The sequence below is a fragment of the Balaenoptera borealis genome (assembly GCF_965194805.1).
Source record: "Balaenoptera borealis genome assembly, chromosome: 14".
Lineage (NCBI taxonomy): Eukaryota > Metazoa > Chordata > Mammalia > Artiodactyla > Balaenopteridae > Balaenoptera > Balaenoptera borealis.
The window spans coordinates 64,654,121-64,668,493 of NC_138875.1; the positions used below are offsets into that span (position 1 = coordinate 64,654,121).

The following is a 14,373-nucleotide window of genomic DNA, read 5'->3' on the forward strand; positions in this document are numbered from 1 at the left end:
AGGCGGGCTCTCCCCCTCCCCCCACCTCTCGGGCCGGGAGAGTTTCCGGCTGAGGACAGGGAGCCCATTGAGATGGACAGCGCGGCTCTGTGCGGTGCCAGACTGTCTTGTTTGTGCCAGATGCGGCCCGGCTGGAGGCTGTGCCCGTGGCCTGCTGCCCCCTGGCCCCAGCCTCTGACCCACCCCAGCCACACCAAACAGCTCAAGGCCCCAAGTGTAACAGCAGTGGGCAGTGGGGAAGGTGCAGGGCAGAAGCAGCCCCACGCGCCAGCTCCTTCCTCGTAGCCAAGGGTGCCACTCTATCTGCTCCTACATACCCTTCATCCCAGGTTGCCAGTCCAGGATGGGGCGGGCCGAGGTGGGTGCCCAGTAAACTTGATAAACAGGTGAAGGATGGGCAGATGGACATGACCCACTTCCAGCGTGGTCCTGGGAGACCCACACCTGGGCTCCCAGGCTCCACTTGGGTCGAGGGGTCCTGGCGCAATTTCTTTTGGGGGGACATCCTTGTCAGAGGCCCAGCAGATAGGAAGCAGTCAGAGCACGGGGGAAAAAAGGCACTTTATTAAGAAAGCTTTGGCCAAGCCCCTGCCGGGAGGAGCCCATCCTGGGGCACCCGGATGGGGTGGGAGCAGCCCTGCCGGGGGCCTATAAATACGTCTCCACAGGCCACTGGAGTTGCCCCTCGGATTCCCAGGCATGTGGGGTGGTGGGAGGCCATCAAAACCAGCTCGACAGCGGAGGGGCCAGGGCTGGGGAGGCTGGGGCTGGGAGAGCGTGGGTGGGGCTGGGGTGGGTGGGGAGACAGCCAAGCCTCCTGAGGAGCAGAGACCAGCCCTTCTCCCCAGGCTCCGGTCAACCAGGTGCCCTGGGGCTCGGCCAGTGGAAGTAGCCTCTGGCTAGGGTCACAGAAGGGAACCTCCAGCCAGAGGCGCCAGGCCCTGCCCAGAGAGAGGCTGCCAGGGTGGAAGTGCTTCTGGCCTCAGCCAGTGAGAAGGTGACCCAGCCAAGGCACTCTTGGCCAGTGAGAGGTGTTCTTTAGGCAGAGCCCTCCTGCCCTTGGCCTTTGAGACCCGGGCTGGTGGGAGCCCTCCACAGGCAGGCCATGGGAAGGGAAGGGCCAGCAAAGCGTCTGTCAGGCCTTAGCCACTGGGATGGGGCTTCCTGCCCGAGAGCGGGACCCCATCCTGGAGAGCTGTTGGGCCTGAGCCAGTGAGACGCAGCCTCCGCCAGGCTGCTCTGGGCTGGGGCCCCCGCGGGAGACGCCGGGCGCGCACGGGACGCGGGGTGGCAAGCAGCGCTGCTAAGCCGGGGAGCTGCAGGCACGGCGGGGCCGCCCTACTACAGGGTGGGCGCGCTCACCCGGCCCGGCTCGCCAGCCACCTCCCGGCTCTTCTTGCGAGGCGGCTTCTGGATGGGGGTCTTCTTTCGGGGGGTGTCGGATCCGGGCGTGCCCGCTGCCGCCTTCTCGGGCCCTGGGGCCTCGGGCGCGGGGGGCGCGCGGGCCGGCGAGGCGGGAGGCACCGAGCGCTTGGCCTTCTGCGGCGGCGCCGGCTTCTCTCGGGGGCCCTGCGTGCCCACAGCCCCCTCGGCGCGGCCCAGGCTGCGAGTCTTGTCGCGCAGCTCGGCAGCCAGCATGGAGGCGGCCTCAGGTGCGCTGCGCGGGGGACCGCCAGCGTCCGTGGGCTCTGAGAGGCCCGGGCCACGGCCACGCGCCCGAGCCCGGGGCGGCGAGGGTGCGGCGAGGGCCGGCCCCTCCTCGGCCAGCCCCGGGGGCCGCAGCGTCGGGTCGCGGGCCCTGGGGCTGCAGGGCTCGTCCGGCCGCGCCGACGTGTCGCTGGGCGTCCGTTTCCTCTTGCTGGGGCTGGGAGCGGCCTCGGGACCCGCGGGTGGCGGCGACGGCGCACGCGCGGCGGCGGCACCGTGCTTGCCGTGGATCCAGGACACCTTGGGCTTGGTGGCGGGGTCGGGCGGCGGCGGCTTCCTGCGCTCGGGCGATGGCGAAAGCGACAGGCCTCGGGCCTCGCCCCGGACCCGGGCCGGCCGGGCCTCACGCCGGGCCACACGCGCATACAGCGCCCCGCCGGGCCCGTCCCCGCTCGACGCCGACCGCTCGCTGTCGGAGGACGCGCGGAGGGGCGTGGCCTCCTCCGCGGGCGTAGTCACCGGTGCAGGGGACGAAGCCAGCGCCTCGGCAGGGGCAGGGGCAGGGGCAGGGGCTGGGGCGGTGGGGGCCTCCGCGTCCCGGCTCTCGGTTGCCGCCTCTGACAAGGGAAGAGCGGGGCGGTCACCTCCTCCGGAAAGAGCTTGGCCCTCCAGCCTCCGAGAGCAAACCCTCGCTGGCGCCCCACCTCCCCTCCTCTTCCCACCCCAGCTGGCGCTTAGTCGCCGTGGCATCCAGACATGCCTGGCACATTCACTGCACTGACCACAAACTTAGCTCAGAGCCCTGGGGGCGGAGGGCTGGGGTAGTGGGGCTCATTCCTGGGCTGCAGCCCCAACTCGGCCTGGACTAGCACCCCTCCCCCACCACATCCCCAGCCTGGGGGGCCACCATCACCACATTTGACCCTCGATTCATAGTTCTTCTTTAAGAGAAAGGCCTTCTAAGGCTCAGAGGTTAGTCACCTGCCCAAGGTCACTCACGGGGATGGTCTGGGGAAGAGAGAGGCCAGAAGCCCAGCTATTCAGGCTGCTTCTTGATGTTTGTGAGCCAAGGCTTCAGGTGAAAGTGTGTCCCCATATCCTGAAAACCCTATTTCCTGTCTCCTCTGCCACCTCCTCCCCAGGCCCGGAATTTTCTCTGCCTGGTCTCCCCAGAAGTGAACCTGGGCTGTGGCTACCTCCCCAGACCCTACCCCAGTCTGGTGCTGGGCAGCAAAGAAGCCCACTCTGCAACCTCAACTGTGTATCCACCCCCCAGTTAACAGCATCACTAGCCCTTCCTCCCCATGCTGCCTGTCCCTCAGAGCATAGATATTTCAGCTGGAACCTTTCACTGGGTCAGAGCGAGGGGGGTCCTCACGCCAAGCAGAGGGGTACTCACCCTCGTGGGGTACGCAGTATACAGGGCCTTCATCCGTGGTGTCAAAGGAGGAGAAGGAGGCCCGGGAGGACCATGATGGCGAGGGCTGCTCCAGCCCCGAGGGCGGCTCCAGGAAGCTGCAGTTGAGCGTGTTATCCAGGTCGTGATGGGCCACTGGGGAAGGAGGGAGGCATAGCTGCCAGGGGCCCCGCCTGCCCCAGCCAGTGCCCTTGCAAGCCCTCCTGCCACAAATGATGGAGGGACCCAAGCCAGCCCTATCCCAAGATAGTGGGTGGGACAGGCAATTCAACAGGCTAGTGTACGGCCACGGAGCTGAGCGAGGTCGGGCCGAAAGTTGGGAAAAGAGAGAGCACCTGGCTGGGAGAGGCCATCAGGGCCTCCAAGCCACGCTTCAGACCCTGTCTTGCAGCAGTTTTTGAATGCAAATGTGCAGTGGTGAAGCCACCCTTTGGCTCAGCCGTCTCAGCAGGCTGCACCCCTAGGCACGGCCTCCACAGACATAGACCCCACAACGGGGGAATCCCAGAGGCTGGCCAGCCTGTTCCCCTCTCACAAATGGGATGTGGGTTCCAGCCCCCACATCTGTGCCCATAGATCCCACTCTGCTGAGTGGGCCCAGGGGTTTTCTCAGCTGTCTGCATCTTTACCTCCCAGGAGACTTCATCTCCCCATCCCCCTCATGTTTGGAAACAAGTGGGAAAGACGCAGAGAGACTCCACCCCGGTGTGAGTCAGTGCAGACAGGAGAGAAGCAGCACCGCCCCGCACCCAGCCCCGTCCTGAGGTAGGGTGGGGGCCGAGGGACCAGCCTGAGGGCACAGCTGGGGATCCGGGCCGGGGGCGGGTCTTCCTGTGGCAGGGCATTCCCACTCACAGGTGCCCGCGTCCACCTGCGGCTCGCATCAGGACTGACAGTGTACTCACTCCCGCAGACTGCGGGAGACTGACTGCCGCGGATGTCCAGTCCACACTGCCCCACCACACCACACATGCAGTCACAGTCACCGAGACAGGGCCCACACCTGCCCGCACACGTAGGACCCCTGCCTTCCTCCAGGGCTCCCCTGCATCCGCATTCTTTCTTTCCTCCCCATGGTCGCACCTCCATACGCCCCCACATCGACACTCAAGGCCCTGCAGTTCCTACACCGACCCCGTCACACCCATTTCCCAGCAGCCTCCTGCGTCGGGGGGTGTTCCTCGGAGACTCCTTACCTACGTCATCCTTACCTACAACCTTGGGCAGCTTCTGCCTGCGGAGCGGGATCCGGGGCAGCTTCATACTGATGCGGCTGAAGCGCCCGCATAGGCGCTGCGGCGCCTTCTTCCTCCCAAGCGAGAGCTCCCTGCGGGGGCGGGGTCTGAGCGAAGGGGCGCGGCCGTGCCTTGCCAGAGGGGCGGGGCGAGCCCGTGGGAGCCCACCCACAGGGAGGGCGGGGCCTGAGCGGAGGGGCGGGGCCTAAGGCCGGGAGAGGCCCACTGGAGCAGAAACTCAGGGAGGGCGGGGCCTGAGCTAACGAAGGGTGGGGCCCCTCAGGGCGGGGCCGGGAAGGGCGCGCCGTGCCGCAGACCCCGCGCGGCCGGAACCGGGGGAGGGAGGGACCTGGAAGCCTCACCCGCGCGCGGGGTCCTTGCCGCGGCAGGCGCAGCAGCAGCCGAGCAGCGAGAGCAGCAGGCCGAGGAGCAGGGCGAGCAGCGCGCCCGCGCCCATCACGCCCTTTCGCTGGTTGGTCTCTGTGGGGGTCACAGGGTCAGCGAGGTGCCGGCAGCCCCCGCGCCCCCGCCGGGTCGCCCCCACCCACTCACCCAGGCGGCAGGCACCGGTGACCGGGTCGCACGAGTCCTCGTGGCAGCTGCAGGCCTGGGCGCAGTCCACGCCGTGGAGCCCGGGCGGGCAAGTCAGGTTACAGCTGCGGGGGCGCGAGGTCAGGGAGGGGCGTGGGGTCTGGGAGCGCCAAGCGGCCCTCGGTTACGCCTCCCGCCCTCGCCCCCGCGGCCAGCCAGCCCCGGCCCCGGGTTCTCCATTCTCTGGGAACTGCAGCCCACCCCCACCTCCAGCACACCCTGAGTGATCAATGTTTTGGAAACAAATGTGTGCACTCCAGCGAGACGGAGTCTGGGGGACGGGTCGTGGACACTGGCCGCAGTGCCCATTGCTGGGGCTGACTCTTTTGTGGGGGAAAAAGGGGCTGCCAGACGAGATCCTTGGCTGTACGTGGAGGTCCCTGCTCATTCCACATCATCTCCGGGTCACCTCAGCCCTGCAGCCTTCAAGGAGCCCACTGGCCACAGGCTGACCTGGTCGCCAGATCCCGCTCGAGCGCCGGCTCCACCCCAGGGCAGGAAACTGCCCCAAAGAGCCTGTTGTCGCTCCCTAGCTGAAGTATGGGGGCCAAGGCTGAGGGGCCAAGCCTGGGTCCCGCCTGGTCGGCCAACGCAGCAGCACCTGGGGTCTGGCTGGAGCCCAGTGCCGGATACAGACCCCTCAAACCCCTTGGGTCCCCGGGCACTCACTGGGGCCCGTGGACGCCCGGGCTGCATAGGCAACGTCCCGACTGGAAGTCGCAGTGGCCGCTGCCGCAGTCGGCGCACACGAACGCGCAGTCCTCGCCGTAGGTGCCATTGCTGCACTTGGTCTCACACCTCGGAACGCGGGGAGGGGGCGTCAGCGGAAACAGGGCAAACGACCCTTAAGCCACAGAGCCCTCCGCGGAGGGCAATCGGGGGAGGCCGGCTGGGGTCTGCGTGTCTGGGGCGGACACGGGTTGCTCACCGGTCACCGATCCAGCCCGCGTTGCAGCGCGTGCACTTGCCGGTTACGTGGTTACAGGCGTGCCCGTCGCGACACGGCGGGCAGCGGTGGCCGCAGCCCTCGCCGTAGAAGCCGGTGGCGCACGGCTGGTCGCACTTGGTGCCGTTCCAGCCGGGCTCGCACGTCAGGCAACGGCCCTCGGCCACCGTGCATGGCTGCTGGCCCTTGCACTGGCCGCATCTGGGGAAGGGGCGGGAGGCTAGGCGGGGTCCGGGCCGCCTCACCCCGGCTCCCTCGGCGCCTGCCCCTCCTCTCCCTCCCCGGCCGGGGCCCGCGCTTACCGGCGGCGGCAGCCCAGGCCGTAGAAGCCGGCAGGGCAAGGCTCGCGGCAGTACTTGCCCCGGTAACCGGGCTCGCACGCGCACGTGCCGTCCACCGGATGGCAGCGGCCGCGGAAGCACTGGCAATAGCGCTCGCAGCGCGCGCCGAACGTGCGCTCGCGGCACTGGCAGCGGCCGCTCTGTTGCTCGCACGGCGACGTGTTGCAGGCACACTGGTTGTTGCAGCTGCGGCCCCACCAGCCTGCGTGGCAGAGGCACGCGCCCGTCTGTGGGTCGCAGCGCGACGTGGCGCTGCAGTAGCACGCGCTGGCGCACTGTGGGCCCCACCAGCCAGGCTCGCAGCGACACGCGCCGCTCCGCGGGTGGCACGCGCCGTGCTGGCATTGGCACGCATGCTCGCAGCGTGCGCCCCAGCGCCGCGCGTGACATGTACACTGGCCCGTCACGTCCTCGCACTGCCCGTGTGGGTGGCAGACACACAGCTCCTTGCAGTCGGGACCCCAGAACTGGCGCGGGCACTCTGCAGAGCGAGCGGAGAGGGTGGGAGGCCCAGGTGCTCGCGTGGGGGCCCAGACCCAGCCCGAACCTGCCCGCGTCCAGCCCCCCGCCCCCGGGGACCCGCCCCCGACTCAGGCCCCGCCCACTCACAGGCCCCGCCTCCAGTTCAGGCCCCGCCCATCTCTGGGATCCTGCCCCACTGCCCCGTGCCCGCCACAATCCGCGCTCACTGGTGTCGCAGTTGGCACCGAAGTAGCCATGGCGGCAGCGGCACTCGCCCGGCCGCACGCACACCTCGTTCTCCGAGCACGTGGAGTTGCCTTCGCACACAGCTGCGAACGAGACGCGCCCAAGTTGTTGCGAGTTCAGCCCCCACACTAACCCTCCTCTCCGTGACCCCGCCCCCTGCCCAAGTCCCAGGGTGCCCTACTCACCGATCCCACACTCGTCCCCCTGCTGCCTCCAGCCAGCGCAGCAAGTGAGCTCCTGGGAGCTGCAGGCAGAGAGAGGGCGCCTGAGCTCGGGACCCACTCCTAGTCCTCGCTGGGTCCCCCAGCAACCTCCACCCTGCCCTAGGGAGGTGGTTATCAAGGCCCTGCTGTGTGGCCGGCACTGCTGTAGGTTCGGGAGACTCGAAGCGAATAAGACACAAATTCCAGCCCTCTAGAACGGACACTGGGAGGCGGCAGATGGCAGACCACCTTCAAGGACTTCCCAGTTCCCTCTACAAGGGGTCTCGCCCCTCCTCCTGATCTGTGCCCTCTTCCCCCATCCACTAGGCCAGAGAAGAGACCCCACATGTCCCAGGAGGGGCAGCAGTGAGGTGGGGGTGGGGCAAAGGTCCCTGGGCCTCCAGGACCTGCTCAGGCATAGAGGTCTAGGGCACCCCTGGGGGTGGGGGTCTGGCCAGATGGGTGTCAGGGATCCAGATATGACGTGACCTGGACAGTGCCAGGACTGGCTGGGCCGGGTGGGCACATCTGGATGCCCAACTGGAGCACCAAAGCAGATGGGTAGTCTCTGAGCGAGGTGGACACAGCAAGGTGTCCACTTGGGGAGGGGCGAGGTACACCCAGGGAGTCCTCCATCTGAGTAAGGAGAGTAAAACTGAGGGCTGCAGAGCACCAGGGCGAGACTTGGGCTGGAGGAAGGCAACATTAGAATGTCCTCTCCGTGAAATTTCATAAAATCTTGTTTAATTTTATTTGGCTTTACATGGTACAGGAGGTAAAAAATTTGTGTCCCATATCAGGGTAGTGCAGCCTCCCAAGCCCTGGGCTGATGAGGTGTGTAGGCACAAAGGTTTGGAGGCCCTGCCCAAGTGAAGCCATGGCCACTGGTGAGGGCCATGAGGGCTGAGGTGGGGTGTGCCCACACTGTGGGGCAAAGGAGGCTGAGAAGGAACAGACACTCAGGCTGCAGTTCTGCAGGGTCCCATCAGACCTAGAACTTCAGCCAAATGCAAAAAGCACACAGCCACCATTCACACTTCAGAGAAAAGGAGAGGGCCTCTTGGGAAGGATGTGAATCTAGAACCGGGATGTGGTGGTGGGAGGAGGTGGGGGGGGCCTGAGGACCCTGGGGTGGGGGTGGGATGGCCTGAGAAGGGAAAGGCTGCAGCTGCCCCATATCACACCCCTCAGAAGATGCCCCCCAACCGTTCCCAGCTCGAAATGATCACCACACCCTGGATGGGGCCCCCGGACTCCAAGGGAGCCCCCTCTCCCAGAAAGGGCTGGATTCTCCTTTGGGCCAAAGATATGGGACCTGGGGAACAGGACCCATAAAACCCCAAACTTCAAGGAATGGGCCAGCTTATTTTCCACAAATAAAACTGGAAACCAGAGACAGGAACACTAAGCAGGCCTGGATTTTCTGGCCCCCATTGTCCCCACCCACCCAGCCCTGTCCTGGGGCTCCGAGATGGCCATCTGTAGGGAGACCCAGGTCTGAGGGCCCATCACCTTCCTGCCTTTTCTGCCAGTCTGAACCCAGGTCTCTGGATGGAGAGCCTCTGTAGAGGTCCCTCCTGCAGGCAGCCTCACCAGATGGCCTGCTGGGATGGCCCAGGAACACTGACCACCTTCCATCCTGGACGACCTGGCTGCATGGCTCTGTAATCGGGTTGGGAGCCTGGTTTTAGGGCCACACTAAGGTGGATTGGATGCCTGGGTCTGCCACTTGCTGTGTGACCTTGGGCACAGAACTTTACCTCTCTGAGCTCCAGCTGCTAAATCTGTAGAATGGGGCCCATAGGTTTGGCAGGAGGATTAAGAGAGTCAAGATGTGTCCAGCACAAACTATGAGCTCAGCCGAGGCTGTGCTGTGAGCTCCAGCCCATGCTGAGCAGGCTCTAGGAAGTCCCTGAGTTCACCTGGTCCCCCCAGCATGGCTGGTGCCCAGGTCCCACCCAACAGAGCTAACAAGCCTGCTCCCCGGCAGGACAGAGCCCACGTGGAGGATGAGTCTGTGGGACTTTTCCTTCTGGGACGAGCTGGCAGAAAAGGCCAGGCTAGGTTGGCAGGCCCATTTTTCCAGATCTTATGAAAGTGAGATGACAAGAAAGATGGCCCAGTGCAGGGGTAGCTCCTACACTAGGGCAGGACCCTGGGGTGTCAATCCAGGCCGCTCAGCAAGCAGGCTGTGCTGCAGGCTGCCCCCTCCATAGATCACTGTTACTGCAAATGATGCTGCGGTGATTTAAAACTTCATCTTGAACCTGCCCAAGCCACCTCGGCAAAGCTCCCCAAGAGCACTGCCTGCTCACTGTGCCAGTGTCTGTCCCGTTCTCTCCCGTCCAGACAGGAAGCTCCTCTGCCTCCACACCCCCTGGGACTCCATGCCTGCCCCACTCTCCTCCTTCCCCCCTGGGCACCCCTCCCCTGGTTTCTGCCCCATCCCCTGCCTCCCTCCCCTGCTCTATCCACTCTAGCTCCCTGGAGAAGCTCCCTAGGTCCCATCAAGACACTGACAATGCCTCAGAGGCCTCGAGGGGGGCCCTCCTCCCGACTAGCGCCCCCCACCCCGAGTCTTCTCCATCTCAGGGTAAAGACTGTCCTTCCAGGCTGGGAGGTTGGGAGGGGACTCTGCTCTCTCCCAGAGTGGATCAATTGAGAAACACGCCAGCTCTATCTTCCAAACTGGATCTAGGATGGGACAGGCCACTTGTCGCCCGCCCAGCCTTGTGAGAGCCACCCTCACCCTCCCTGGTTCTCTTCTACCTTCTGCCCTCCTGCCCCAGTTCATCTGCCACCTGACAGCCAACCCAGGTCACATCCTGCCCCTCTTCTGTGCAAAGCCCACGGGGGTTCCCATCGCCCTGTGGCCTCTCCTCCACCATCCCCGTCCCAGCCCCCAGGGCTCCTTCCTGTGCTTCCAACAGGCCCTCTGCACTCAGGGCCCTGCCCCAGACGCCACCCTGCTCTGCCTCCTCTCCCACGGGCCTCTCTCACTCATCACTTCCCACTGGGTCTCCCCCCAACTGAACACCTCCTCCCCAGCCCTTGCCAGATGTCAGATGATTTGCTGTGTCTCCTCCACACAGGATAGCTGTATCCCTGCACCAACAAGAGGCCTGCACACAGTAAGTGTATGGGATTTTACTGAGAGCTGCTCCCTGCCCTAGTCCTCCTGACTCCGGGGGGAGGGAACGCTAGTGGGAGCCTGGCAATGCCCAGCCTTGGGAAGGTAATGAAGAGATGGTCCAGACCCTGGGGGGGATGGGGGAGTGCCGTCTTTCCCATTAACCAGCTCCACACAGGATCACAGTTATCCCTCCTCTACCACCACCAACCCCACTGGACAGGAGTATGGACTGGCCCAGAAGGGTTAAGCGTTGTGCCCGGGGCCACTCAGATGGGGAGAGGTGGCACCAGGATCTGAAACCCAACCCAGGCTCTTGGCTACTGGAACAGGCCGCGTGATGGGACATCTCGGGGAGAGGCGGAGTGGAGCAGGCTCCGGACAGCTCTGGGTTGCCATCGGATTCCCCCCGCACCCGCCGGCACGGACCCCCACAGGGAAGGAGGGCCGTGGCGGAGGGACAGGGCCGGCGACGATCGCTCCCTCCCCCTCTCCAGGCGGCCCCGCCCGCCACAGCCGCTGCATTCCTGGGGCCGGGGAGGCCCGGGAGGCCCGGGAGGCGGCGGCGGCGGCGTCGATGTGAAGCAGATGGCGGGCCAGGCCGGCCCCCGCCCCAGAGGCGGGGCTCGCAGCGGGGAGGGGTCTGCGCGCCTCGGGATCCGAGCTCGGAAACCCCGCGCGGCCCCTCACAGCCCCTTGTCTGCCGCGACCGCCTGCCCCCAGACGCGGCCTCCCTGGGCCCTGCGGCCCAGGGCGCCCCCACCGCACCCGCCAGGAGCCCGTGATGCTTCTCCAGCTTCCCGCCTGCCTGGCGCCCCCCGCCCGCGCCAAGGCACCCCCTCACGCCGGCTCCTCGCCCCCGCGCGGAGATGCCCTTGACCTCGCAGTGGCCTCTGACAGACCGACCGGGTCCTCCGACTCCTGCGCCCACTCCTGGGTCCTGGCCTGCGCTCTTCGCCCTCCGCGCAAGGTCCTGGGCCCGGCGCCCTCCGGCAGGGCCTGTCCCCTCCTGTCCCACACTGGCTTCCCCAGCCCGGCTCCTCGTGGCGCCCACCTCTGCGCCGCCCCTCTGCACCCCGTATCCCCACCCGGGAGTCCCCCATCCTCCCGATGCCGGCGCACGTCATTGTCCTTTCTATTCCCGCTTCTGGTCCACTCTGAGCTCAGGCTCCTCGACGCCCACCTCCATTACCACCCTCTTCCCACCCGCGCCCGCTCTTTCTAAGACACAAATCTGTGCTTCCGACTCGCCTGCCTCAAGACCTCCGCGGCTCCCTCTTCTCAGGAGCCTCGCTCCATCTCTCCTAGACGCTCACCCTCCCTCCATCACGGCTCGAGCCACACTCGTGTGCCTGAGCCCTTGCACATGCCATGCCATGGGCTTGGAATGCGCTTCCCGTCTTCTTGCGGCCTTCACAATCCGGCCCAAGGGTCCCTTTTCCTGGGTCTGAAATTTCGTACCCCGTGTGTCAGCCCTCCAGGCGTCCGCTGCCCTCCGCTCTACCCTCGCCCGCTTCTCGCCCGGGGTATCCTCGGACGCACCGTCGTGGCCCGGCGCCCGGGCTCGGCCTGGAGCGGAGCCGGCGTCGGCGAGGGCGGCCCGAGGGGCCCGCGCGTTTGGCTCAGGGAGGTCCTGGGCGTCCCCTCCCCCCGGCCCCGGGCGTCCCTCCGGCCCCCTCCCCCAGCCCGGCCGGCTCCTACCCGGGCGCGCGGCACACGTTGCGGCCGCGCGGGCTCAGCTCCTGGGGCGCCGCGGGGCCGGGCAGTAGCCAGAGCAGCAGCAGCAGCGGCGGCAGCGGCGGCGGCAGCCCCCCGGCTCCCCGGCGCCGCGCCGGCCCGGCCCCCTGGGGCCCTGCGCCCTCCATGCGGCGCGGGGCAGGCGCGGGGCGGGCGCGGGCGCGGGTGCGGCCGCAGCGAGAGCGGCCGGAAGCGGAGTGCGCGGCCGGGCGGGGGGCGGCAGGAGGGGCGCCGGGCCGGGCAGGAAATTCCACATCGGCTCCCTGATCCAGGGCCAGCCGCGGCCGGCCAGGCGGCAGCGCCCGCCCCGCGCGCCAGACCCCACCCTCCGGCCGCGCCACCGCCCCTCCGCGCGGCCCCCGCCCCCACGCGGCCGCGCGCAAACTTGGGGGCGAACTTGGAAGGGGCCCTCCCGAGGAATCACCGGTCGCCTTGCCTTTCCCTCCCTTCCCCAGACACCCACCAGAGAAACGGCCCCTGCGCGCTCCCGGCGAGGCCAGGCCTGGGGCGGGAAGCCGGTGGGGACCAGGCGCGACGCACGAAAGCCCCCTGGCCAGCGGTGCCTCGGAACCGCCAGGTCAAGGCTGCAAGCCGGCCTCTGCTCCCCCCGTGAGGCCCTTCTATGTCCGGCTGTGTGATCAGCGCCTCCCGAGCGCCGGGCGCAATCAAAGCCTGCAGCGACTGCGGAGCCGGATGCTTGAGGCCTGTGAGTAGACTCGGTCTGGACCAGAGAGGCCTGGGTGAAGGGGGCCCTGTAGAAACAGACTGGAGAGATGCCGGGAGCAGAATGGCTCTGCGAGAGAATATGGAGGTAAAGGCAGGTGGGGGAGGCTGAGGGAGGCGGTATGGTGGTGGTGGCGGGGACAGCTCCGGGACTGAGACCCTGCCTGCAGCCCCTGTCAAGGTGTGACGATGGGCTGGAGGCCGCTAGTCACCAAGGAGAAAGTCCAGAAGGTGGAGTCAGGGCTGGAGTCGTGGGAGCTCCTGCATCGGGAGGGTTGGGGTGACAGCACAGAGCAGAGCAGGGGCAGCAGAGAAAGGGGGTGAGGAGGGCCTAGGGGGACCAGGAGGAAGAGGAACCCTGGGCCCAGGAAGCAGAGGGGTCAGACCCAACCCCAGGCCCATGGGGTGGGCAGGGCGGGCAGGGCTGGGGATGGAACAAAAAGTGGGGCAGACAGGTCCCCGAAAAGATGAGCTGGGCTTTTGAGGACCTGAGAGTTGGTGGAAGGGCCTGGGCAGGGAGAGGGCAGCTGCTGAGGAGGGGAGGTGGCGTCCTGCCTCAGTTATGCGGGGGCTCCATCCGGAAGGGTGGGGCTGGAGGAGGGGGCCTGGAATAAGGGCCACTGAAAGGCCCAAGGCTGTGGGCATCACCAGGCTGGCAGAAGTTGGGATGGGAGGGAGCTTCGGAGGTTAGGGCCCTTCCCTGAGCCATGCTGGTGCAGGACAGAGGCACAGTTGGGGAGGGTGGCAGGGAAGTTGCACCCATGTGGTCATGAATGCAAACACTTCTCTGGGACAAGTAAAAAGGCCAACCACTTCTGGGCAGCTCTGCCTGGCCATGGCCCTGAATTCAGCAGTGCCCGGGCCCCTCCCATGGAACCCCCGTTGGCTGCCAGCAATGGAGGCCAGCAGAGGTCTGTGTGGCTGCACTGTCCGCCCAGCTCCTGACTTTAGAGGCATCACCCTAGCTAGACTGGGTTCATGGACAGGCATCTCAAACTCCCTCATCTCCCCCCAGAGCTGCTTCCCGCCCCACAGCCCCACCTCTGTGGGGGCACCACCTGAATGCCTGAATGTCACAAATCTCTACCTACCCCATCCGTGTACCACCTGTGTCTGGTGCCCGCAGGACAGGACCGTCCCCAGGCTCGTCTCAGACCCACAGCCCCCCACCTGTGTCCTGTCGCAGCCACCTTGCACTTGATGGTGAGTTCAGGTGTTGAGGGCAGGGCCCACGTCTGTACCAACCACCACATCTCCATTGGGAGACTGAGTGCAGGTGGAGTGGACGATCGTCTGTCTGCCCAGACTGTGCCAGGTGAATACCAGGCTGAGGAAGCTGGGGGTTCATAGGCACCCATATGACTGACCAGCATGCAGACCGTGGGAGCCAGGAGCCTGGGCCAACCGGTTCTGGCCGGGATGACTTCCTGGGGGAGGCCAACTTTGAAGGGTGAGGATTTTGCACACAGAAAGGGATGAGCCACGAGTGAAGCAAAGGCTTGAATGCAGGGCCTGAAAGCCTGCCAAGCTGGCGAGCCAGCTGCCTGGGCCCAGGGGCAGGAGCTGGTGGGCTGCTGGCGGTGGGTGAATGATAGGCCGGACAGTGGCAGGGCTAGGCTGCTGCCCAGCTCTCAGGATCCCTTCCAGGCTTCATGTCTACCCCACCCCATGCCCTGTGGGGCCTCACAGACCTTT

At 66.4% G+C, this 14,373-nt stretch overlaps 1 protein-coding gene across 1 annotated transcript; it reads right to left on the bottom strand.

Moving 5' to 3' along the window:
- Nucleotides 1-542: 542 nt before the first annotated feature.
- Nucleotides 543-12,106, bottom strand: SCARF2 (scavenger receptor class F member 2). The gene is made up of 11 exons (XM_082354098.1): nucleotides 11,920-12,106; nucleotides 7,071-7,129; nucleotides 6,867-6,968; nucleotides 6,139-6,658; nucleotides 5,819-6,037; nucleotides 5,560-5,688; nucleotides 4,852-4,955; nucleotides 4,662-4,779; nucleotides 4,276-4,391; nucleotides 3,047-3,199; nucleotides 543-2,264 (listed from the first exon to the last, which is right to left on the bottom strand). Exons 1-11 carry the CDS (start codon nucleotides 12,081-12,083, stop codon nucleotides 1,342-1,344), a joined length of 2,607 nt encoding a protein of 868 aa, XP_082210224.1. The 5' UTR covers nucleotides 12,084-12,106; the 3' UTR covers nucleotides 543-1,341.
- Nucleotides 12,107-14,373: the final 2,267 nt, after the last annotated feature.

Excerpts from the sequence above, each read along its gene's own strand:
- SCARF2 (XM_082354098.1), bottom strand. The coding sequence starts at position 12,083 with ATGGAGGGCGCAGGGCCCCAGGGGGCCGGGCCGGCGCGGCGCCGGGGA. Across the intron at positions 6,969-7,070 it reads GGGGGACGAGTGTGGGATCG|CTGTGTGCGAAGGCAACTCC; the intron begins GTGAGTAGGGCA and ends TCTCGTTCGCAG. Across the intron at positions 2,265-3,046 it reads ATACTGCGTACCCCACGAGG|AGGCGGCAACCGAGAGCCGG; the intron begins GTGAGTACCCCT and ends TTCCCTTGTCAG.